Raw genomic sequence first — 24528 nt, forward strand, 5'->3', positions numbered from 1 at the left:
CTTTACATTTAACCAAGAATCTTAATGAAAAGCAGCCCACCATGGTCCGGAACTGCAGGAATTCCAACTCTCGTGTAAGACGAATGAGATAATTCCATGAGAAAATGTAATTGACAACCATATGGTAGGTCGAGAAGATTTTGACAAGGACAATCTTTGCAAAGTCCACTCGGAACCACTTGTAGGGTTAGGAAAGCCACCAAGGGTTTTCCTAACGAATTCTCACCAGTTATCACCATGTTTATTCTTACCCACAAAACATCTAAAGATGACAGTGACATGCCATTCTCCTTAAGATTATTTCTACTGTCCCCTGAAAGTCCCATATTCTGGTCCTAACCCCCCAATGCCTTGGGGATGTGGACTGAACCACCTGACCTTGAGTTTGATTTTCCTTATCAGTAAAATGGGGATAACAATTTCCTTTCCAATTATTTTACTGGGTTTGGTGAGGCATAAATGGAGAAGTGACTTGGAAACTATAAAACACACTACAAGTATTAACTCTATATTATTTATTTCTGCTGATGAGTATCTATAGATAATCTGAACTCCACAGTTTTGCCTTTGTTCTTTAGTATATCTTAGCATTTATAGGAATCTTTACTAAGTTTTTTTTTTTTTTTTTGAGACAGAGTCTTGCCTTGTCGCCCAGGCTGGAGTGCAGTGGCGCGATTTTGGCTCACTGCAAGCTCTGCCTCCTGGGTTCACGCCATTCTCCTGCCTCAGCCTCCCAAGTAGCTGGGACTACAGGCACCCGCCACCACACCTGGCTAATTTTTTGTATTTTTTAGTAGAGATGGAAGATTTTGTTTTAAAAGAGAAGGGTTGTGTGTGTGTGTGTGTGTGTGTGTGTGTGTGTGTGTGTACTGGTCACCATGCCTGTGGTGTATTTTATGTGTCAACTTGACAGGCCAAGGGTTACCCAGATTATTTATTTTTGAGACAGGGTCTTGCTCTGTCACCCAGGCTGGAGTGCAGTGACACCATCTAGGCCGACTGCAACCTCTGCCTCCTGGGTTCGAGTGATTCTCATGCCTCAGCTTCCTGAGTAGCTGGGATTACAGGTGCCCATCACAACAACCGGATAGCTTTTTGTATTTTTAGTAGAGATGGGGTTTCACCATGTTGCCCAGGGTGGTCTAGAACTCCTGGGCTCAAGTGATCCACCCGCCTCGGCCTCCCAAAGTGCTGGGATTACAGGCATGAGCCACTGTGTCCGGCCCCAGGTTGCCCAGATTAAACAGTTTCTGGATGTGTCTACGAGGGTGTTTCTGGATGAGATCAGCATTTGAATCAGTGGACTCAATAGACCACCCTCCCCAGGGTGGGTGGACATCACCCAACCCTGGAAGGCTTGAATAGAACAAAAGATGGAGGATGGAGGAGCTTGCCCCTTTTTTCATTTTTCTTTCTTTCTTTTTGTCCCTTGCTTTTTGAGCTGGGACATCACATTTCATCTTCTCTTGTCCTTGGACTGGGACTTATACCACTGGCTCCCTGGTTCTCAGGTCTTTGGACTCAGCCAGTGGACTGACACCACTGGCTTTCCTGGGTCACCAGCTTGCAGACAACAGACTGTGGGATCTCTCAGCCCCCATGATCTTGTGAGCCAACTCCTCATAAGAAGTCTCTTTCTGTACATCTATATATATCCTATCGGTTCTGTTCCTCTGACTAATACACCGTATATCATTAAAGTGGGACACAATGCCCATATTTAGCCCAACTTGCTCTCTTCTTGTGGCTCTATGCCTCATTGCACAACTCATCATAACTACGCAAATTTGCCCCTGGGGCAAACCAGGGCTGTGGTGCTGGATGAGCCTGATGCGATCTTGCACAATTCCTCATTCTTAGTCTTCTGCCAGTTTTTCAGCATCAAGTCACTTCATGTTTGTCTAATGATCCACGAGGTGAATGCCACTCATGCTCAGTCGCAACCCTAACTCTGCCGCGTTGGGATTTCTCATGCTGTCCACCCCACCACAGACAGCCCATGTCAGGATCTCAAGGAATCGCTCTTTTATTAACTTCTATTTTTAAAAATTTTTACTTTTATTTATTTATTTTTGTTGAGACAGGGTCTTGCTCTGTTGCCCAGGATGGAGTACAGTGATACCATCATAGTTCACTGCAGCCTTGAATTCCTGGGCTCAAGTGATCCTCCTGCCTCAGCCTCCTGGGTAGCTGGGACCACAGGCACACACCACCGTGCTTAGCTAATTTTAATTTTTTTGTAGAGATGGGGGTCTCCCTATGTTTCTCGGGCTGGTCTTGAACTCCTGGGCTCAAGTATTCCTCTTGCCTTGGCCTCCCAAAGTGTTGGGATTACAGCTGTGAGCTACTGCACCTGGCCTGGAATCATTCTTTTTGAGGTCATGGGCACAGCCAAGATGACAGATCCATGTAAGTTTGTTTCTTGAAAGTTGAAAAAGAAGGTACCTATCTGTCCTTCTCTCATTCCCCCTCTGTCCTACAAGGGCATGCTCTAAACCTGCATCAATCGAACTAAGAGGTAAGGATGAGAGCTCTGTAAGTCTGAGGCTGATATTTACGTTCTCCTCTAGAATGTGATTCTGGACTTTGGCTTGGTTCTCCCACCTACAGATAAGATGATGTCATCTGATCATTAGCAAAGCATGCTGAAGATATTGAATAAAGACCGTTTATTTCAATATCAACAAGAGTGATAGCATTTAGACCTAAACTGCAAATGTGGCCCAAGGATGATTATTTAAACTACCTTTTTTTTTTTTTTTTTTTTAAGAGATGAGGTCTCTGTCATCCAGGCTGGAATGCCCTAGTGTCATCCTAGATCACTTCAGCCTCAAACTCGTGGGTTCAAGTGATCCTTCCATCTCAGCTTCCCAAGTAGTTGGGACTACAAGTGTGTGCCACCATGCCTGGCTAATTAAATATATATTTTTGTAGGGTTGGGGTCTTGCTATGTTGCCCAGGCTGATCTCAAACTCCTGGCCTCAAGCCAACTGCCTTGGCCTCCCAAAGTGCTGGGATTATAGGTATGAGCCACCAGGCCTGGCCAGCAGAGGCTCCCAGATCAATTTGGACAAGACCTGCACCCTCCCAAGAACACCCATAAAGCAGAAATTTTAAGTCTTTTCCTTTATGTCACGATTTGTTCTCAGTGCAGTGCAGGCAACAAAACTCGGTGATTTCTCAGGAAATATGCAAATCCTTGCTCCCTTGGAAAGTAACCAATTAGAAAATAATTTTCTGAGCATTGGCTATGTGCCTAGCACAGTGATAGGCCATGGAAGATGAGCTTAAAAATCCACTCATAAAAATGCTGGTACCAACTTCTCCTCCAGCCTAAAGAAGCATATTTCAGCCCATCTCCAGATGGCAGCCACAGTCCTGTTTCTTTGGTTATCACTGCTGGGGGAGGTTAGTGCTTTTAGACGGAGTATAATTGAAATGTGATGAATGTCCCTAAAGAGTGCATTGCCAGCTGGGTGCGGTGGCTCACACCTGTAATCTCAGCACTTTAGGAGGCCAAGGAAGGAGGATCACTGGAGCCCTGGAGTTCAAGACCAGCCTGGACAACATGGTGAAACCCCGTTTCACTTTGAAACAAAACAAAACAAAACACACAAAAAAACCAAATTAGCTGCGTATGGTGTCACATGCCCATAGTAGTCCCAGCTACTTGGGAGGCTGAGGCAAGAGAATTACTTGAACCCAGGAGGCAGAGGTTGCAGTGAGCTGAGATCGCGTCACGGCACTCCAGCCTGGGCGACTGAGCAAGACTCCACCTCAAAAAAATATATATATATATAATATATATATAATAAATAAATAAAGAGTTCATAGCCAATCCCTTCGGGCAAGGGCAAAGTTATACAGGTGAAATATTAGATTCCTGATGTGATCTTAGAGACCAGAATAGATGCCCCTTTATCAACTACACCAAACTCTAAGGTTAAGTTACCCACAGGTCGAGGGTTCATGGCCAGCTGGCCTAGCAAATTTCTCAATTTCTGTGGCTAAACTCTCTACCAATAGGAGCTGTCAACGCTGGTTTACAACGCAGACCATTACAACTCTGACTGGACAGAGGGCCAGCCTTACAAACATTCTCTTCTGAGGAGCTACTGCAGACTTTAGGCCAGTTTCAGCAGTTCACAGAGGCTGCACACAAATTGTCTTTGTGTCCTATAGTTCACCTGGTGAGGTAAAGAGCCTCGAATTCCACCTCATTTTAACGCTAAAAGCCACCCCAGGAAGGAACGGGAGGTCATGATGTTAAATGAAATAGGCCAGGCACAGAAAGAAAAAGTTCATATTTTCTCACTTATTTGTGGGAGCTAAAAATGAAAACCATTGAACTCATGGAGACAGAGAATAGAAGGATGGTTACCAGAGGCTGGGAAGGGTACTGAGGGTGGGAGAGGTGGGGATCGTTAATGGGCACAAAAAAATAGAAAGAATGAACAAGACCTAGTATTTGATAGCACAACAGGGTAACTGTGGTCAATAATGATTGAATTGTACATTTTAATATAAGTAAAAGAGTAGAAGTGGATTGTTTGTAACACAAAGGATAAATGCTTGAGGGGGTGGATACCCCATTTGCCCTGATGTGGTTATTACACATTACACGCCTGTATCAAAATATCTCATGTACCCCATAAATATAGACACCTACTATGTACCCACAACAATTAAAAATTTAAAAAACCAAAGTAAACATGGTACGTATGTCACCTATATGTCTACCTATGGCACACACACTCGACACTCCTTCGTAACTATGCAAAACTTTTCCCCAAACCTGCTGAATGTGTATGACTCTATTATGTAATATGAACACCGTGAGTCATAAAACCCGACCTGCCCTTCCCCTCTTCAAAAACAGCACCTTCAGTCCACGCTGGAGACTTTCTCTTCTCAGCTTGCAAAGTGGTACTGCCAATACAGCCCTTTCTCCTAGTTAGCCACCTTGGTGGCCTTTGGGTGATACTGATGGTGCATCCAGTCATTCTGACAGCCACCCACGCCACCTAACCTCAGTCAAGGAACTATCAAAGTACTTCCCCGAGGAACTGAATGGAAAGGTCTTTCAACGTGGGCACCAACTTTCTTTTCTCTCTGAAGGTTTGCGTGTGAAGAAGATTGGGAGCTGGTGATTTCTTGATTTCTCTTATATAAGATGTAAAATTTGTGGAAATCTTTCTGATAAAAAACTAAACAGACTCTGTCATTTTATGACCTATGTTTGCAAAGCTTTCAGACATCACTGTGATGACTAATTTTTGATGGTGGATAATCCTCTTCTGTCAGTGCAGAACCCAGAATAGACAGGATTCAATCCTGCAGCCAGAAGGTGCGGGAAGAGCTGAGGGTCCTCATTCCCTGACTCGCTCCCTTCTCATGGGACAAGTCCGCTGCCTCCTGCAGGGGCTGATGGATGGGCACCTTTACCTGGCTGTTGGAAGCCGCACCAGAAGAGGGAGAGGAGCAGATGGAAAAGGCTTGGCGGGAGAGCTGTGCTGTCTCATCGGTCTCTTTCCAAGGAACGCACAACATTCCAGGCAGGCTTCCTGTGGGAGTTTCCCATGGGACGGGACTCACATTTCTAAATGAGATGTATCCACGCCTGGCCAATGTCCTCTCTATCACCCACCTGTCTCCTTAGTGAGTTCAAGCACATCAGAAACACTGTTGGACCACGCGGGAATCCTATTCCACACTTCCTCCTGCTCCACCTGATGCACACAATGACAGCCCCGCTGTCTCATATCCATATTTTAATTTTCTGCAACTTGGATAGATTATGACTACATTTTCCTGCTCTATTGTATAAAGTAGGGGGGTGGAAGGGAAGAGAAAGTGAGAGGGGCGTCCGCTGTGGCCATGCCTCCTGCCTGCTGGGAAAGAGAGAGGAAGGTAGGAAGGCAGTGTTCACAATTTGGGAAAAATAGCAAAACAAAGCCAAACACCTTTCCTCGCCTTTCTGCTATTAAAGAGATGAGAGGTTCGTTCTCTGAAGAAGAACAGGAAGCAGGGATGAAGTGGACCAGAAGTGCAGGAATTACATGGAATTCTATAACCAGTGTGGAGACTGTTCTCTCCCAATCCCTGGATGTGGGACGACATGTCCCAGGCAGGAAGGGAAGGGTTTTCTCTGCAGAGAATGGAGAGCCAGAGAGGAAAGACGTCCAGATTCCAAGACACTGATATTCGGGGTTCCCCAGGAAAAGAACCAACTTGCGACAGGATCATGTCACAGGGACACCCACTGGGGGACCATCCCACCCTGAAATGGAGCATCTGCTTAGTTTCTAAGTGTGAAGCAGCAGACCAGGGCCAGCAGACAACTGAGGAAACCTTGTACAGGAAAGAGAGACCAACACAAACAAACAGGAAAAAAAGAGCTGGAAGGAAACTCAGAATAATAATGATAACTAATATTATCAGAGTGATAAGAGAGGATATTATGTCCCTGAAACAATAATAGCATAATATTAAAAAATCAGATAATATAAAGAAACTCTTAGAAATTAAAAAAAAAAAAACAAAACCAAACCATAATGGCAAAGGTTAAAAAGTCCAGAGAAGAGATTAAAGTAAATACTGACAAAGCCTCCCATAAAGTAGAATAAAAAGACAGAGATAGACAGCTGGAGAGACAAGGTATCAGAGTGGGAGGCCTTGCCCAGCATTTGATAAATAGGAATTCTGGAAAGAGAGGACACAGGCAAGAGGGGAGAAGATGTCAAAGAAACAATCCAAAAAGAACCTCACAACTGAAAAAGAATGCATGTCACATCTCCAGACTAAAAGTGCCCATTGAACACAGGGTACAATGGATTTACAAAGACCCACATCAGGGCATCCATCCTGAAATTTTAGATCAGAAGGAGCAAAAAGGAGTTCCCAAAGGATCCCATTGTTTGGGGGCCCGAGGGGGTGTCACATACAATGGATAGGATGGTGGGCTTTTCCGGAGCAACGCCTTTGGTATTCTGAGAGAAATTTTTTTTTTGTATATTTCTATATCCAGTCAAACTATTCATTAGATACAAAGCTAGAATAAAGACTTTTTCAGATATGCCAGGATCCAAACATTTCACTTCCCATATGCTCTTTCTCTGGATTGATTGCAGGATGTTCTCCAGCGAAACAATGGTGTAAAACAAAAAACAGGAAGACTCCGGATCCGGGAAAGAGAGGACCCAATACAGAGCGAGGGAAAAGGAAAGACCCTGATGGGGATGAGGCATCCCGGGTTGAGACTCCGCATGAGACCGAGTCCAGGCTGGAGCAGGAGGATGGAGGAGTCTAAGAGGGAGGTCCTGGAAAAACAACAGCAGTAGCAGCTGCCACAGCAACCAAAATCTAACCAAAGAGGAACGAGAACTACCTGACGTAGCTGGAAATTAATATTGGTAGACATCTGGGAATCTGTAGGAACTTTTGGGAGAAAAGTGAAGGGTATGTAGAAACTAAATAAGTGAAAGCAAGGCAAGTATTCCCTTTGGGTAAAACAACGGTTTGTCTAAAAAACGAGCTGCAACCACAGGATACTATTTGGATTAGTCACGATAATGTCATGCTGATGACTATGGCTTTAAGCCAGAATTGTGCTATCACCATATTGAGAAAATGGAAAAGGAAATAAAATGTGGGTGGTTATAATCTAAATCTACATCCCCCCCTTTTTTTTTTTTTTTTGAGACAAAGTCTCGCTCTGTCCACCAGGCTGGAGTGCAGTAGTGTGATCTGGGCTCTCGGACTCACTGCAACCTCCACCTTTGGGGCTCAGGCAGTCCTCCCACCTCAGCCTCCAGAGAAGCTGGTACTGCAGGCATGTGCCACCACACCCGACTAATTTTTGTGTTTTTTGTAGAGATGGGATCTCACTATGTTGCCCAGGCTGGTCTCAGGCTCCTAAGATCAAGTGATCCTCCCACCTCAGCCTCCCAAAGTGCTGGTATTACAGGCGTAAGCCACTGTGCCTGGCCATCTTCATCCATCTTAACAGGAATTCAACAATCTAAAAATGAATCAATCAAAGAATAATGCCCTGTGTCAATTATTTAGCTATACGGAGGCAAATACTAGAAGAAACAGCTAAAACTGTTGCAAGTGGCAGGAGTTGCGGGGAGGAAGCTGTTTGTCATAATCAGCCTTGTGGAACCATTTGACTTTTAAATGATGTCATATATTACTTTGATACAAACAAATATTAATACTTTAAAAAGTAAATGAAATTGAACTTTGAAAAAGCAGAAATAAATGGCTTATTTTACCTTGACAACTTAGATTTTAATATACAGTAGGAACCGTTCCCCAAGAGACAGGGAGGGAGCAGATAATAAACCCACGCTGGGTAAACCCAGGTGTCCGGGTATCAGCATCAGGATGGGTTATCTGGGTGTAACACTACCCTCTGGGCTCTTCAAGGTCCCCAAAGCACCAGGGGGCTGTGTGAGTGGCACAAAGAGAATCACAGCCAAGAGAAAAAAACTCGGGTCTAAATCCAACTAGCTAATCACATGCCTGGCATGGGACTAAGAACTTTGCATGCTTTATCTCACTGAATCTTCCCAAGAAGGCTGTGGTTAGAGCCTTATAACATCCTTGCTCAATTAGAGAGGAAAGGGAAGCTTGGAGACGTTACAGGAGGTGCCCACATTTATCTCTTTTACCAAGGGGCAGGGCTGGGAAAAAACCCGGGTCTGCCCGACAGCAAAAGCTGAACTCTCAATCACTCAGCAGTGCCTTTCATGATCTTTACATGGACACAGGTTACAAAGGCTATCCAGCCATCCCCCAGTTCTTTGTCTCTGAGTCACTTAGCCTCTCTGTACCTACTTCCTCCTCTGGAAAGCTAGCGATTCTCGTTCCATCTCATGCAGAGATGCTGAGGCTCAAATATCATAGTATATATACAAAATTTAAAAATAAATTTAAATGGCAATTTGTACAAATGAAAATATTATTCTTAATCACGGGAGGGAGACAGGGGGCCTTGGGATGCGACTTGGTCTCCCATAGCAACTTGAAAGAAGCTGTCCCTTGGTCATTTGTGGTCATTTATGTGCACAAGCCCAAGGAAAGATTTTGAGAAGAGAGGGCTGGGTTCTGGGGTGACATTCAGCATGTGGGCTGATGCTGTCGGGACCTTGATCCTAAGTGTGGCTGGCTGCAAAGGCGTCATCACCTCCACTCAGGGCAACTGTAGTATTTAGTTCTGACATTTATTCTTTTTAATTTTCCCTGAATCACAAAGTCCTAGGCATGCATGATGTTCAGAGGCCTTCAGTGCCAGCTCAGCATTTGGGACAAGACAGTACTGAACGAAACTCCTCTCCCTCTCCCCAAGCATCCGCCCAAGTAGGCTTTGGGACAATTAATTTTTTTTTTTTTTTTTTTGAGACGGAGTCTCGCTCTGGCACCCAGGCTGGAGTGCAATGGCGCGATCTCGGCTCAGTGCAACCTCAGCCTCCTGGGTTTGCTCAAGCAATTCTCCTGACTGAGCCTCCTGAGTAGCCGGGATTACAGGCGCCTGCTACCACACCCGGCTAACTTTTATATTTTTAGTAGAGATGGCGTTTCACCATGTTGGCCAGGCTGGTCTCGAACTCCTGACCTCGTGATCCACCCGCCTCGACCTCCCAAAGTGCTGGGATTACAGGCGTGGGCCGGTGACAATTTTTTACTTGCCCTGCTCCAGAGTGATTTCGCGGGTTCAGCCTTGCCATTCATTTACTTCGCTGCCCAAGGCTGCCACCTGGTGGAGACTGCTCACCTTTCGTTTCTGAACTTGGTTTCAAAGTGCTTTCACATTCATTTAAATAAAACACCAGAAACTCTTACAATCTGTATGTAAATTTAGTATTATTATTTCCAATTTATAATGAGAAAATGAGGTCTTAGAGGAAAGAATCTGAAAGTACCTGGAACTGCATTTGGTATCTTTTCCCTCCATTCGGCAAAACCCCAAAATGCTGTCCTCTTAGTGCGCTGGGTTTGAGCCCAGTTTAAGTCCTGGCTCAGCGACTGTCCCAAAATGAACTCTTTTCACAGAACTGAATTTGATCTTTACCAGGCCCTCCGTTATTCTGAACATTTGTACTTGGTGGAACTATTCTGTGCAGTGAATGTACTGAGGTACTTCCAGAAGGAAAGTGATGGCTGATAATACCATTCCAACGTGTGTGTGTGTGTGTATATGTGTGTGTGTTAAGGTTTAATGGGTTTTTGCAATCCCTAGGGCCTGAGTTTAATTACATTTTAAAATCCAGGCAGCAGTATCTCCCTAGACTCCTTTGAATCCATCCATTGAACACCTCACAGACAAGCGTACGAGGAGAGCCTCCCTCCAGGGTGCACCGTAGCCTGGCCATTCATTAGGCATATGATCTCATCTTCATCACTGGGAAAACAGGGACAAAAAGCAGTATCTACCTCTCGGGTTGATGGGTGCAGCAAACCATCATGGCACATGTAAACCTATGTAACAAACCTCCACGTTCTGCATATGTATCCCAGAACTTAAAGTATAATAATAATAATAAACTTTTTAGAAAATTCAGGACACTCTGGGCTTTACATTTATTTATTTATTTATTTAAAAAAAGAATTGGCTGGGTGTGGTGGCTCACGCCTGTAATCTGAGCCCTTTGGGAGGCCGAGGTGGGCGGATCACGAGGTCAGGAGTTCGAGACCAGCTTGACCAACATGGTGAAACCCCCATCTCTACTAAAAATACAAAAATTAGCCAGGTGTGGTGGCTGGTGCCTGTAATCCCACCTACTCAGGAGGCTGAGGCAGGAGAATTGCTTGAACCCAGAGGTTGCAGTGAGCCGAGATTATGCCATTACACTCTAGCCCGGGTGACAGAGTGAGACTCCATCTCCAAGAAAAAAAAAAAAGACTTATTTAATCTTCCATCAGCAGCCTGATAACCAAGAGAAAATTCCTTACTGAGATCACAGGAATGGCTAAACCCATCAAATCTTCACTTGAAAGTTCTCTGGTTTGTCCATCTGGAATTTGCCCTGACTGAATGCACTACCCTTAAATTCCTTAGTAGAATTTTTATTCTAACTAATCCTCACACTTCAGGACTTCAGACGAGTCCCTGACATTTTACCCAGGTAAGAGGTAGAACTTAAGCTGTGAATTCAGAAAAACATCTGTTAATTTGCTTTCTGTGGCCCTACATTAGTCAGCTGGTGTATACCTCAAACTCTTCCGCTTCTTGTTAATTAAATTTTTAGAGTAAGGGGAAATCCTAGGTTTAGTATCATTTGATTTATTTCAAGGTAGAATGCATTTTGGCCTCCAAATTCATTACCATCAATAAACTTATGCAAAATTCACTCTCAAAAAAAAAAAAAAAGCAGCGTCTATCTCAAAAGGCTTTGTGAAGACTCAGTTAAACAATTCACATAAAGCACTCAGCAACAAGCCTACACATCATGTGAACTTTGTAGGAATGAACCGTTCTTGTCTATTACTGTTAATGAGCAGCCCTAAGGTGGTGTGACGGAGGTTGCATTCATGAGGCATTCATTGCATTCATTATGTGCATGCCGGGGGTAGCCAGTGGAGTGGCTGTTTCTTTTTTAAAATGTTCTTTTAGGGCCGGGCAAGGTGGCTCACACCTGTAATCCTAGCACTTTGGGAGGCCAAGGTGGATGGATCAACTTGAGGTCAGGAGTTCGAGACCAGCCTGGGCAACATGGCAAAACCCCATCTCTATTAAAAATACAAAAACTAGCCAAGCATGGTGGTGCACACCTGTAATCTCAGTTACTCAGGAGGCTGAGGCGGGAGAATCACTTGAACCTGGGAGGCAGAGGCTGCAGTGAGCTGAGATTGTGCCACTGTACTCCAGCCTGGGCAACAGAGTGAGACTGTGTCTCAAAAAAAAAAAAATGTCCTTTTAGTCGCAGTTCCTAACCTCAGTGATATTCTGCAAGTCCATTTTCCCTGGGAGGAGGTGTGTGCTGGAAAGGGGTGTAGGCATTTTGGGTTATCCCACAAAAGGAGACACTACAAGCTTATGGAGCAATTGGATACAGGACAAGGGGCTGTTGCTCTCAATTAGGAATCCTCTCTTGAACAGACTTTTTTTCTAAAGAAGATACACCAATGGCCAATAGCATGCGGACATATGCTCATCACTAGTCATCAGGGAAACGCAAATCAAAACCACAGTGAGATACACCTCACACCCATTGGGATGGTCATCAGTTTAACAAAACAAAATAGAAAATAACAAATGTTGGAGAGGATGTGGAGAAACTGGAACCCTTGGGCACTGTTGGTAGAAATGTAAAATGGTGCAGCTGCTATGGAAAACAGTAGGGATGGCTCCTCAAAAAATGAAAAATAGAAGTACCCTATGATCTGGCAATACCACTTATAGGTATATACCCCAAACAACTGGGAATAGGGTCTCGAGGAGATATTTAGACATCCATGTTCATAAAAGCATTATTCGTGATAGGCAAAAGGTTTTGGAAATAACCCGTGTCTTTTGATGGATGAATGGATCAACAAAAGGTGATCTACACATACAATAAAATATTATTTAGCCTTAAAAAGGAAGGCAGCCAAGCGTGGTGGCCCACTTCTGCAATCCCAGCACTTTGGAAGGCCAAGGCAGGCAGATCACCTAAGCCCAGAAGTTTCAGACCAGCCTGGCCAACATGGTGAAACCCTGTCTCTATAAACAAATACAAAAATTAGCTGGGTGGGGTGGCACACACCTGTAGTCCCAGCTATTTAGGAGGGTGAAGTAGGAGGATCACCTGAACCCGGAAGGTGGAGGTTGCAGCGAGCCAAGATTGCACCACTGAACTCCAGCCTGGGCGACAGACAGACCCTGTCTTAAAAATTAAAAAAAAAAAAAAAAAAAAAGGAACGAAATTCTGACACATGCTACAACATGGATGAACCTGTTTTTTTTTTTGAGACAGAGTTTTGCTCTGTTGCCCAGGCTGGAGTGCGGTGGTATGATCTCAGCTCACTGTAACCTCCACTTCCCGGGTTCATGAGATTCTCCTGCCTCAGCCTCCCAAATACCTAGAATCACAGGCACGAACCACCACATCTGGCTAATTTTTGTATTTTTAATAGAGATGGGGTTCCACCATGTTGGCTAGGCTGGTCTTAAACTCCTGACCTCAGGTGATCCGCCTGCCTTGGCCTCCCAAAGTGCTGGAATTACAGGCATGAGCCACCACACACAGCCAACATGGATGAACCTTGAGGCCATTATGCTAGGTAAAGTAAGCCGGACACAAAAGGACAAATACTATATGATTCCATTTATGTGAAGTACTAGAGTGATTAAATTCATAGAGACAAAAAGTAGTGGTTGCCAGGGACTGAGGAAAGCGGGGAAGGGGAGCTGTTCAATGAGTATACAGTTTCAGTTTTGCAGATGAAAAGAGCTCTTGGGTGAACGACGGTGGGGATGGTTCTACAACATTGTGAATGTACTTAATGGCACTGAACTGCACACTTAAAAATGGCTGAGACTACAAACTGAGTTCCGTGTATGCTGCTCGAGTGATGGGTGCGCCAAATTCTCACAAATCACCACTAAAGAACTTACTCATGTAAGTAAATACCACCTGTTCCCCCAAAACCTATGGAAATATAAAAATATTTTCAAAAATGGGTAAGATAGTAAATTTATGTGCATTTTACAATTTTTTTAAAAAAGAGAGAAACTGTCTCACTTAAAGCGACAATAGCATCCCTTTGAAAGATGCTGCTAGACCATCTAAAAATGGTCAAATATACACATATTTGGTTATAAGAAGCTCATTCCTATCTGCAAGACCTGTCTAAGTTGACTAGTGCGTTTGTCATACTTGTCTAGGTTTTTCACCTTTGTCTCAGTTGACAAAGAAATCTTTAAAATCAGGAGACCTTTAAAATACAGAGCCAGAAACACAGCCATGGATCAAAGGAATCACATTATTATTATTATTATTCCTTTTTTTTTTTTTGAGATGGAGTCTCCGCCTGTCACCAGGCTGGAGTGCAGTGGCGTGATCTTAGCTCACTGCAACCTCCACCTCCCAGGTTCAAGCAATTCTCCTGCCTCACCCTCCCACGTAGCTGGGACTACAGGCATGTGCCACCATGCCTAGCTAATTTTTATATTTTTAGTAGAGACAGGGTTTCACCATGTTGGCCAGGATAGTCTCAATCTCTTGACTATGTGATCCACCCACCTCGGCCTCCCAAAGTGTTGGGATTACAGGCGTGAGCCACTGCGCCTGGTCAGGAATCACATTATTAAATGGTGCTGTTAGCTTCATAACATTCCATTTATTTATAGTAATTAATTTATAAATGACTTCTCCTAATCAATAAAATGGCCTAAGGGGTAACACTTTGGAATTTCCAGCTTCAAATGATACTTTCAGGTTTCAGAGGGAAACTGAGGGAGAGGGAGTTCCTACCTTGTAGATGCAGGACTTCGCGTTCAGAAAGAAAAGCTCAATGGTAGCATTATCCTTCAGGTATGAAATGCTTTCTATATAGAACCTGAAAGAGAAAAATGATGCATGAACCGCAGAAACAGCAGGTGCAGAAAATAAAGTGCTCTCTTGAGCGACATGATTTGAGATGAAAGCTGGCACTCCCCATCCTAAATAAACAAAGGAAAAAGGCACCATCCATGGTTTTTCTATGATTCCCTATGGAGGACAAACAGTGTTTTTGGAGTTTTGATAGTGGGTTAGGACTGTCACACCTAATGGGCCTCACCATAGCCGAAGAACTGGGTCTGCCACCAACTTGTAAGAACAAATTCTAAAACTGGGCCTGTGCTTTCTTTGTCCTATCTGCTTTCTAATTTTACATAATGTTATTTGTCTTCATCACATTGCTTGTTTGTCCTAAATTGTCATTGAGTTGGATTTTCTTTTCTTCTTTTTTTTTAGATAGACAGGGTCTCGCTCTGTTGTCCAGGCTGGAGTGCAGTGGTGCATGGCTTACTGCAGCCTTGACCTCCCAGGCTCAAGCAATCTTCCCACCTCAGCTTCCTGAGCAGCTGAGACTACAGTTGCATACCACCACACCTGACTAATTTTTTTTTTTTTTTGTAGATATGGAGTCTTCCTTTGTTGCTCAGTCTGGGCTCAAATTATCTGCCCACCTCAGCCTCCTGAAATGCTGGGGTAATAGATGTGAGCCACCGTGCCCAGCCAAGCTGGATTTTTAAAAGATAATTTCTTCTTCTTAATCACAGCTTTATTTGAAATGGTTACTACTACTCCTGAAGGTGATGAAGTGTGATTTGATTTCTGCACATTCAGAGAGCTATGCTAAGTGTTCTTAACACTGTGATATTAACGCATATTAAGCCAAATGAGAATCAGATTTAATCTAGATGAAGCTTGTAGATATTTTCAAGATGAAACATGCTGACATTATTTAAGTTTACACTAAATGTACCTTTATATTATTGACTTTGGAGTTTATTAAATTCTTTAATGAGATAATGCTCTTGTACTGTCTAATGACCAGTCGCACTGAAGGACTAGGAGTTGAAAGGAAGAGGAGAGAAATGTTGACATGCAGCATCTTGGAGGGAAGAAGGTTCTGAGCAGGTGTGGAAACCCCTAGGGTGGACTAGGAGGGTGCTGGATACCTGGGGCTCTTGGAAACTGGGTTCACCAAGAAGAGGCAGAAGGTGAGGAAGGTGAAATGAGAAGAAACAAGTACTACAGTTTTCTAGAACAGTGTTATAATCTGATGGGCAGAATCCTCTGGAGGGAGTCAGAGAGCAGTGATGGAGTCCCCAGCTCTGTGTGACTCAGGGCAGTCACATCATCCTGCCGGGCTTCTGTTCTTCAGACCGTAAAAGAAGAAGTGGTTCTCTAGCTAAGAAGTCCACTGGTTTTTAAATATTGGAAACTGACTCCAATGTAAATGACAACAACAGCAGCAAAAACAAGAGACCAACATCGTTTAAGGCAAACATAATGATGCCCTTAGCTTCAAGAAGTTCTATTCATTTATAGTAATTAATTTAAAAATGACTTCTTCTAATCAATACAATCACCTGAGGGGAACAACTCGGAATTTCCAGCTTCAAATGATACTTTTAGATTCCAGTGGGAAATGGAAGAGGAGGAGAGTTCCTACATTGGAGATACACGACCTCGTGTGTCTTTTTAGAAAGGAAAGCTCAATGGTAGCATTACCCTTCAGGTATGGTAAAAGATAAAAGGATTTATCCATAATTGGCCAGGCACGGTGGCTCACACCTGTAATCCCAGCACTTTGGGAGGCTGAGGTGGGGGGAATCACCTGAGGTCAGGAGTTCGAAACCATCCTGGCCAACATGGTGAAACCCCTATCTCTACTAAAAATACAAAAATTAGCCAGGGGTGGGGATGGGTGCCTGTAATCCCAGCTACTTGGGAGGCTGAGCCAGGAGAATCGCTTGAACCTGGGAGGTGGAGGTTGCAGTGAGCTGAGATGGTGCCACTGCCCTCCAGCCTGGACAAGAGAGTGAGACTCAATCTCAACAACAACAACAACAAAAAATGTATCCTTTACCATACCTGAAGGATAATGCTACTGTTGGATAAACATGAAGATAAAAACCCATGTCTGTAGGCTACATCAAGCCCATGGCCCACCAGCTTGCAACCTCTTGTCTACACACTAAACAAATAAATAAAGCTTTCTATCATTTTTCAAATGTGTGCAGAGGCTGCTGTGATGAATACAATTCAAGTTTTTTTTTTAAATTGGTGAGTGAATTCGGAGTAGCTTCAGACATTAGATTTTCTCAATCCACAGATATCATTAGTACAATTCTTATCATCTCAGCTTCTACAAAATTTGGAGGAATTATACAGTGGTCCTCATACTTGTAAAGTCTGAAAATCAATGGACTGACTGATCTCTGCCCATAACCCCTGCCGCTGCCAAGCATCTGCCCCCTGCTTCTGAAGCAGGTGTCTTATATCACCAAGGTCTTCATATAGGGCCCACCATGGTCTCAGAGGCACAGTAAAGTTAAACAACTTTTAGTGCTTTAAGAATGGAGAGCAGAATTGCAGTAGCAAATTTTACATGTCAAAGCAAAATAAATTTGATAAGACTTGATTTTCTTTTAAAAAATTTTTTTATTTTTATACTTTCTTTTTATTATTATTTTTTATTATACTTTAAGTTCTAGGGTACACATGCACAACATATGTACACATGTTTGTTACATATGTATACATGTGCCATGTTGGTGTGCTGCACCTGTTAACTCGTCATTTACATTAGGTATATCTCCTAATGCTATCCCTCCCCCCACTCCCTACCCCACGACAGGCCCTGGTGTGTGATGTTCCCCTTCCTGTGTCCAAGTGTTCTCATTGTTCAATTCCCACCTATGAGTGAGAACATGCGGTGTTTGGTTTTCTGTCCTTGTGACAGTTTGCTCAGAATGATGGTTTCCAGCTTCATCCATGTCCCTACAAAGGACATGAACTCATCCTTTCTTATGGCTGCATAGTATTCCATGGTGTATATGTGCCACATTTTCTTAAACCAGTCTATCATTGATGGACATTTGGGTTGGTTCCAAGTCTTTGCTATTGTGAATAGTGCTGCAATAAACATACGTCTGTGTGTGTCTTTATAGCAGCATGATTTATAATCCTTTGGGTATATACCCAGTAATGGGATGGCTGGGTCAAATGGTATTTCTAGTTCTAGATCCTTGAGGAATCGCCACACTGACTTCCACAATGGTTGAACTAGTTTACAGTCCCACCAACAGTGTAAAAGTGTTCCTATTTCTCCACATCCTCTCCAGGACCTGTTGTTTCCTGACTTTTTAATGATTTGATTTTCAAAAAATAAATCTATATGGTAGCTCATGCCTGTAATCCCAACACTTTGGGAGGCCAAGACATGTGGATCAACTGAGGTCAGGAGTTCAAGACCAGCCTGGCCAACATGGTGAAAGCCTGTCTCTACTAAAAATACGAAAAATTACCCAGGCGTGGTGGCGGACACCCGTAATCCCAGCTACTTGGGAGGCGGAGGCAGGAGAATCGCTTGAACCTGGGAGGCGGAGGTTGCAGTCAGCTGAGATCATGCCATTGCACTCCAGCCTGGGCAACAAGAGTGAAACTCCGTCTCAAAAATAAATAAATCTACATCCTTTGCAAAGGGCCTTTGGCAAAGGGTAGTCAGAATAATAAAAGAAACTAACGGAAGGAAAAGAAGGAAAAGGGAGGAAAGGGACAGAAAGGGGAGGGAAGGAAGAGAGAAAGCAATCCTAATACTAGAATATTAACAGAAGCCTCCTGAAGTTGACAGCGGCCTTCGTGCTCTAATAATGATTTTTCAGTCTAAATTCCTATAAGGTCTGAAATAACTTAATGTTCAAAGTAATGCCATATGTTTCTTAAAAGAATCTCATTTGCTTTAGTTCTTAAAAAGTAAAGAGTAAAGACATCCTGCCTCCTCCACCCCAATTTTCTCCTGAATAGTATATTAAGAAAATATAACGCTTCCCTTTTCGTTTCCACTCTCAAATGATGGAAAACTGAATTGAGGTGGCAAATTCTACATCTCTGAGACTGCCTTCATTTCCACCAAGCTCTATGTTGTCTGGCCATAAAAGCGGCAGAGAAGGTACAGGAAATAACACGCATATTCTGAGATGAAGAAGAAAAAATCACCTCCTCTCGACAGAAGTGGAAAGCAGTTTCCTGTTAACTTTTATCACCAAGACGACAGCCTGGAAAACCCTGTGAGTTCCGGGCCTGTCATATCATTGTTCTGTCAGGGGAGGGTATGGAGCTCATCCTGAGCTTTCCCTCCCTGCCAGGGAACTGCTGAGTCAAAAATGCCTGCAGAGAAACAGAGCTCAGACCTCTCCACCCCGCACACCCAGAGAGGCACGGTGCACACCAGGGGCACCAGGGACAAGAGCCTTCTGGGAAGATGAGGAGGGCTGATGGTTTGGATTCAAAGTCAAAATTTTCTTCTTCTTTTTTTTTTTTTTTGAGATGGGGTCTTGCTCTGTCACTCAGGCTGGAGTGCAGTGTGCAACCACAGTTCACTGCAGCCTCGACCTCCTGGGCTCAAATGACCCGTCTGCCTAAGCCTCCCTAATAGCTGGGACTACAGATATAAGCCACCATGCCGACTAATTTTTTATTTTCTGTTGAGATGGGGTCTCACTATGTTGCCCAGGCTGGTCTTGAACTCCTGAGCTCAAGTAATTGTCCTACCTTGACCTCCCAAAGTACTCGGATTACAGGCCAGCCTCTTCTTTTCTTCTTCTTTTTTTAAATCCAGTTTTTGGCTGGGCATAGTTTTTGGCCGGGCATGCCTTTGGGAGGCCGAGGCAGGCAGATCTGTCTCAAAAAAAAAAAAAAAAAAAAAAGTGGGTTCTTTTTCTGATTTTCAGGAGAGCCTCAGCAGTAGGTGGCAATGTTGCATTTCCTTAACTACCAGCGTGGAGCAGGGAGTGCTTCCAGGGTTCACAAAGAACATTCCAGGTCTCTGGGTAACCAGGGAAATAAATGAAGGCTGTGTCTCGGATTCAGAGGGTCTGCATGGACAGTTCCGAGTCTGGCTGTGTATTGACCATGGCTTTATGATGCTTGGATGTCTGCGGCCTTGCTGGGCCTGGAGGGACTGCTGGTGCCAGGGTTAGCCAATTTCCAGACCCCAAGACTTCCACATGTCACCATGGATCCAGGATCCCCTCCCACCACCTCTCGGCTCTCACACCCAGGGTCACTGTTTCCCCACCCTCACCACCCTAGGGACACATACCAGACAACTAGGGGCAGCCCCCATGCTGCGGAGCCTGCTGAAATTATTTAAACTAGCCAATCCCAAGCCTGCTCTCCCAGCCTTGCCCGTTCCTCCCCAAAGAAACCACAAAAAATGCTCTTGCCCAATTGTTTCCTGGCTCCTCTGCCTCCTGACTAACCCCAGTGCCTCCCATGTGGCCCTGCGTGGCATGGTGTGGCCCCTCCTCCCAGGAACTGAGTGATAATCTTTTCAATGTCTGTCCTCTCCTCATCTGCTGGCCTCACCACAGCTGAATCATAATCAGACCAACATTTTAAACTGGTTTTGGGGGCACATTTAGCAGGACTGAATCTTAGGGCATCTATCTGAGTCGAAAGGAACACTCTAGATGGAGCGCAGACCTCGCTAAGAGGTTTCCTGACTCCACAAGCAACGGCCCACCCAAACTAGCTCAGATGATCCCGACCCGAGAATGTTTTATCAGAGAGTCTGAAGGAGAAATAAATAGGTGCTCTGTGTTTATGTGTTTGAGCTTATTAAATATTAAACAGCCTCTAAAGCCTCGGGGAGTCCCGTCCCCTTCTTTGACAAGTGAAAGCCTCTGATTGCAACAGACTGAACACTGCCTAGTCAGATGGCAAGGGCCCAGCCAGATGACATCAGCCAGGTCTCCTCCTCCATCCCCCCTGCTCTCCCTTTCCCTTCCTCATCCAGCCCTGGGCACTTGGGAATCACTGAATATTTACAGCAAGTGTTAATTAAATGGACCAGTGATTTCATTTCGTAATGAACACAAATGTCACATCTAAAATGGCTATTCTTGGTGGCAAATAAGAGCCATGATTATGAAAGCAATAAGCTGTGAGTTTCTGCAGCCAAGCCTCTGATGCTTAGAATCTCGATGCCTCTAAAATCTTAACTGGGACACCTAGCTGAAATATAGCAAATTCTGGTTAGCAGGAACCTCATTTTAGATCCATGCCATCATTGTTATTGCGAGTGACAGGAAGTAGCAGCTGCTGTCTCCATCAGCCAGGGAAGATACCAAGAATCCGGCCTGTGGACTTGGCTGTAAAATCCTTCCTCCCCGATCAGGCTTCTCCTCTCTTATTTTTTTGCTGCTTGCTTCAGTTTATTGTCTGTGAAACTCAAAGTTTGAAGAGGCAAATCTAATCTCTGTTTATTTTCTTACAAGGAGTTTAGATGATCAGAACTACAGGGACACTTGGCAGAAGAATATGTAATTAAAGAATAATCCAGACATGTAGGCTTCATTCTGAGCACAAGGTTGTGCCTATAAAAAGACCACACACACACACACACACACACACACACACACAACGCAGACTTCCTTGGGTGTGTATATTTTCCTTATATTTTTTCTTGACCTATTTCTAAAGCTTGCCTGGTGAACAACATCAGAGAGACATTGTTCCCAAGCCTTATAGCACTAAACAATGGTTTGCAGTTCAAGGTGCTCTTGGTCATATATTGACCACTGCTGGCTGCTTATAACGTGTGTGTGTGTGTGTGTGTGTGTGTGTGTGTTGTGTGGTGAGGGGAGTGGGAAGAGGTGAGGCTGGACAGTTAAGCAGAAGTCACATCATGCAAGTCACGCTAAAGATGTCCTTTTCTGAGGATAATGGGAAGCTGGAAAAAAATTATGAGCAAGGGTCAGATGAGAATTCTAGAAAGATGCTCAGTGTCTTCATATAGGGGAGTTTGGAAGGGGTCAAGACCAGACGCAGAGATGAACAAGGAGATCTTGAGTCCAGGAGAGGTTTATGGAAGCCCTAATTACTATTAGGCTGTGTATGGAGAGTAAGGGATGGATAGGGAGCTGTTTAAGATGCAGGAATAACAGCGAGTAGTGACTGAGGGAACAGGAGGAGGCAAGTGGGAGGGAGTGGTGAGGTCAAGGTTGACTCCCAAGTCTCTGGTTTTGGGGGCTGCATGGGTGATGGTGCCCATCACAAAGACAAGGAGGTGACACCGAAAGGGGAGCACATTTGGAGGCAGAAAGACGACGACATCATTAGATTCCAGCTGCATCTGTGAGGAAATGCCAATCAGTGGAGACGGCCTGGAGCTCGGGAGAGAGGTCAGGACTGGGGCAGAGGACAGACAGTCTCCAGCAAAGAGACTGCAGTGGCAGCTGTGGATGGGGGTGAAATCACACCAGGGGAAGGTGCAGGGAGAGAAGACAAGCAAGACGCGACCTCGTGGACACCAGGGCTCGAAGGAGAGCAGAGCAGAGCAGGGAACCTGCCCCGAGCCAGGGACAGAGGGGACAAAGAGGAGGTGGCCCAGGAGAGTGTAGTGCCACAGAGCCAGGGGGAACTGAAAGGGAGCGTGTTCGAATGAGCCCAGAGCCAGAGAGGCCACATCGGAGCAGGGCAGAAGCACGCCTGTGGAGCTAGGGGCGAGAGACCTCCAGTGACCGGGGGGTACGATGGCACCAGAAGCCGGAGGGTCACGGAATGAGGAACGAGAGGCCTGTGGGGAGGGGGTGACAGCAAGTGCAGACCCATCTCTCGGCGGTTGCTGTGAGCAGAGCAGAAGGGGTAGCAGAGGGCACTGGCTGGAGGAGGCTGTGCATCACAGAGGGCGTTTTCTTCAGTTAGATTGGGATGTGGTCACAAAGGGGAGGAATCCATGGAGGAGAAGATAGAGAAAAGGAGAGGAAAGTCTCGAGGGAGAAGCTCTGTGAGGTGACAGAAGGGGCTGGGACTGAGGTACACGTGGATCAGCGCGTGCTGGATGATGGGCTAGGGTCTTCCTCTGAGATGCTTGTGCATTTGCGTGTGTGCAGTGAGTGGGTTGAGAGGCCACAAAAACACAATTAAAGATGCAATTAAGTTTGTGGGTAAAGAAGTAGGACTAGGAGCTCCCTGGTGCTGGCTTTTGTTTTCTCTGCAGAAACATAAGCAGCAACATCTTCTTAGAGCAAAAGCCTTGAGTATCTGGGGCCTGAACCAAGAGGTGAAACCACAGTGGGGAACAGAGACCCTGAGCAGGCACCCCTGGCAGAACTGGCTAGAGATACTGATGATCTGTGTGGGATTCATCACGATAACCATGAACCAACCTGAAGCTGCATGAACATTTTCCTGAACACACTCAGAAGCTCGGGGGTAGAAATAAAAGGTGTGTGTGTGTGTGTGGCAGGACCAGTCCAACCCTGGGGGTGGGTGTGTGTGTGAGAGAGAGAAAGGGAGAGAGAGAGAAAGTGTGAGCAGCAAAGGGAGGTGTGGTCCAAGGACAGGAAGTAGTTGGAAGGGTGCACAATGGATTTGCACTGAATTGGCAAAAGAATAGGACAGGCAGGGCTGATAGGATCTCAGAAGCTGGAGGAAATGGACGTGAAACTGCCTGAGGACAGGGTTTATCAGTTTTGTTCACTGTTCTGTCCTTGGTTCCTAGAGCAGTGCTTATGCCAAGGGACACCTCAAGGGACATCTGTGAGCCCATAAATGAAGGCATGGCTGATGATGCAGAAACAGCACAGGAGGAGCAGTGAGCAGGCTGCTGCATGCTACAGCTGGGATGATGGTGGATTTGGGCTTGTAAGTCTTGGGAGTGAAACAGCTCAGGGTGATGACCAGGTGCAAGTGGACCCTGAAGTTTTCTTTCTAGGAGACAGAAAAGCACAGTTCAAAGAACACCTTCCCGCGGGTGTCCACAGTGTCAGAAAATGCAGAAAATGTCAAGACCTTCTCAAGTGAGAGCAACAGCAAATGTCTCAGGTCCTGAAAATTCTTGCTTTACCATTTGAGATGGCTCTTCCTCCTCCAGAGTGGCATTTCCAAGATATCCAGTGTATCCCTTCAGAGTGGCAGCCTGCCAAGACCTGTGACTGCGATCGTCCCTGTGCAGGGGTGCTCTGCCAGGGGAGCTCTGGGTTGGGTAGTGCTGGAACCAGGCTGGCAGGCCTGGCGGTGGCTCTGTCACTTGTGGTGGTGTGCACCTGTCCTGAACACCATCTTTTCAGGCAGGTGCTGGTTCTGCAAACACGGCCAAGTGTGGGTCACAAAGAGGGCTGGGGTTGCCGCCTTTGACTTGGCTGCTCCTGGCCCTGCCTATACAGGGAACAGTGGAGACCTCTGGCCACAGGTCTTGGCAGGCTGCCACAATGAAGGGATACACAAGATCTCTTGGAAGTGCCACATTGGAGGAGGATGTCACTTTTCCCCTGTGGAGACAGACGGTGTGCAGTAGGGGAGGACAGACACAAGGATTGGAGTCAGATCTGACCGAACAGATGAGATCTCATCTCGCCTTCGTAATTTATTAGCCATGCTGGGGAAGAATTTATGGACCATCCTGGGACCCCATCTCCTTCTTTTTAATTCGGAATAATCAGACCTGCTTCCAGGGTTGCTGCGAAGATTAACAATCAGCCTTAGCAACGGACAGGTGCTGAATAATGGATAGTTCCCGTCTCTCCGACCTTTATCCTTTTTGGGTAATTATTAAGACCCTGAAGCCACCTGGGATCATTCCTGGTGATTTGTTGGATGAAAAACTGGATGGACCAGGCCCCTCTTGGCTGAATGACGGGTCAATGAAGTCAGGATCTGAGTCCTCCCTTCCACCGTCCCCAAAACCTCCTGCAGCCTGATACTTGCCTCAGGGCCTCTGCAGAGGAAATGCTTATAGAGGATATGGTGTCTGGCTTAGCGGATGGAGAGGGGTTCTGAGTTCCAATTCACGTTATTTAATATATTTGGGTCTTATATTTTC

The 24528-nt window shown here is 45.1% G+C and overlaps 1 protein-coding gene across 22 annotated transcripts in view; it reads right to left on the bottom strand.

Annotated features, from left to right (window-relative positions):
* FRMD4A (FERM domain containing 4A) overlaps positions 1 to 24528 on the bottom strand; it is a 531042-nt gene that overhangs the window by 124133 nt on the left and 382381 nt on the right. For all 22 annotated transcript variants that reach the window (XM_063669580.1, XM_063669588.1, XM_063669577.1 and 19 more), the window contains one exon: positions 14460 to 14544. In XM_063669580.1, coding sequence (XP_063525650.1) covers positions 14460 to 14544 — 85 coding nt within the window. The remainder of the gene's footprint in view (positions 1 to 14459; positions 14545 to 24528) is intronic.

Source organism: Pongo pygmaeus, chromosome 8, assembly GCF_028885625.2.
Source record: "Pongo pygmaeus isolate AG05252 chromosome 8, NHGRI_mPonPyg2-v2.0_pri, whole genome shotgun sequence".
Lineage (NCBI taxonomy): Eukaryota > Metazoa > Chordata > Mammalia > Primates > Hominidae > Pongo > Pongo pygmaeus.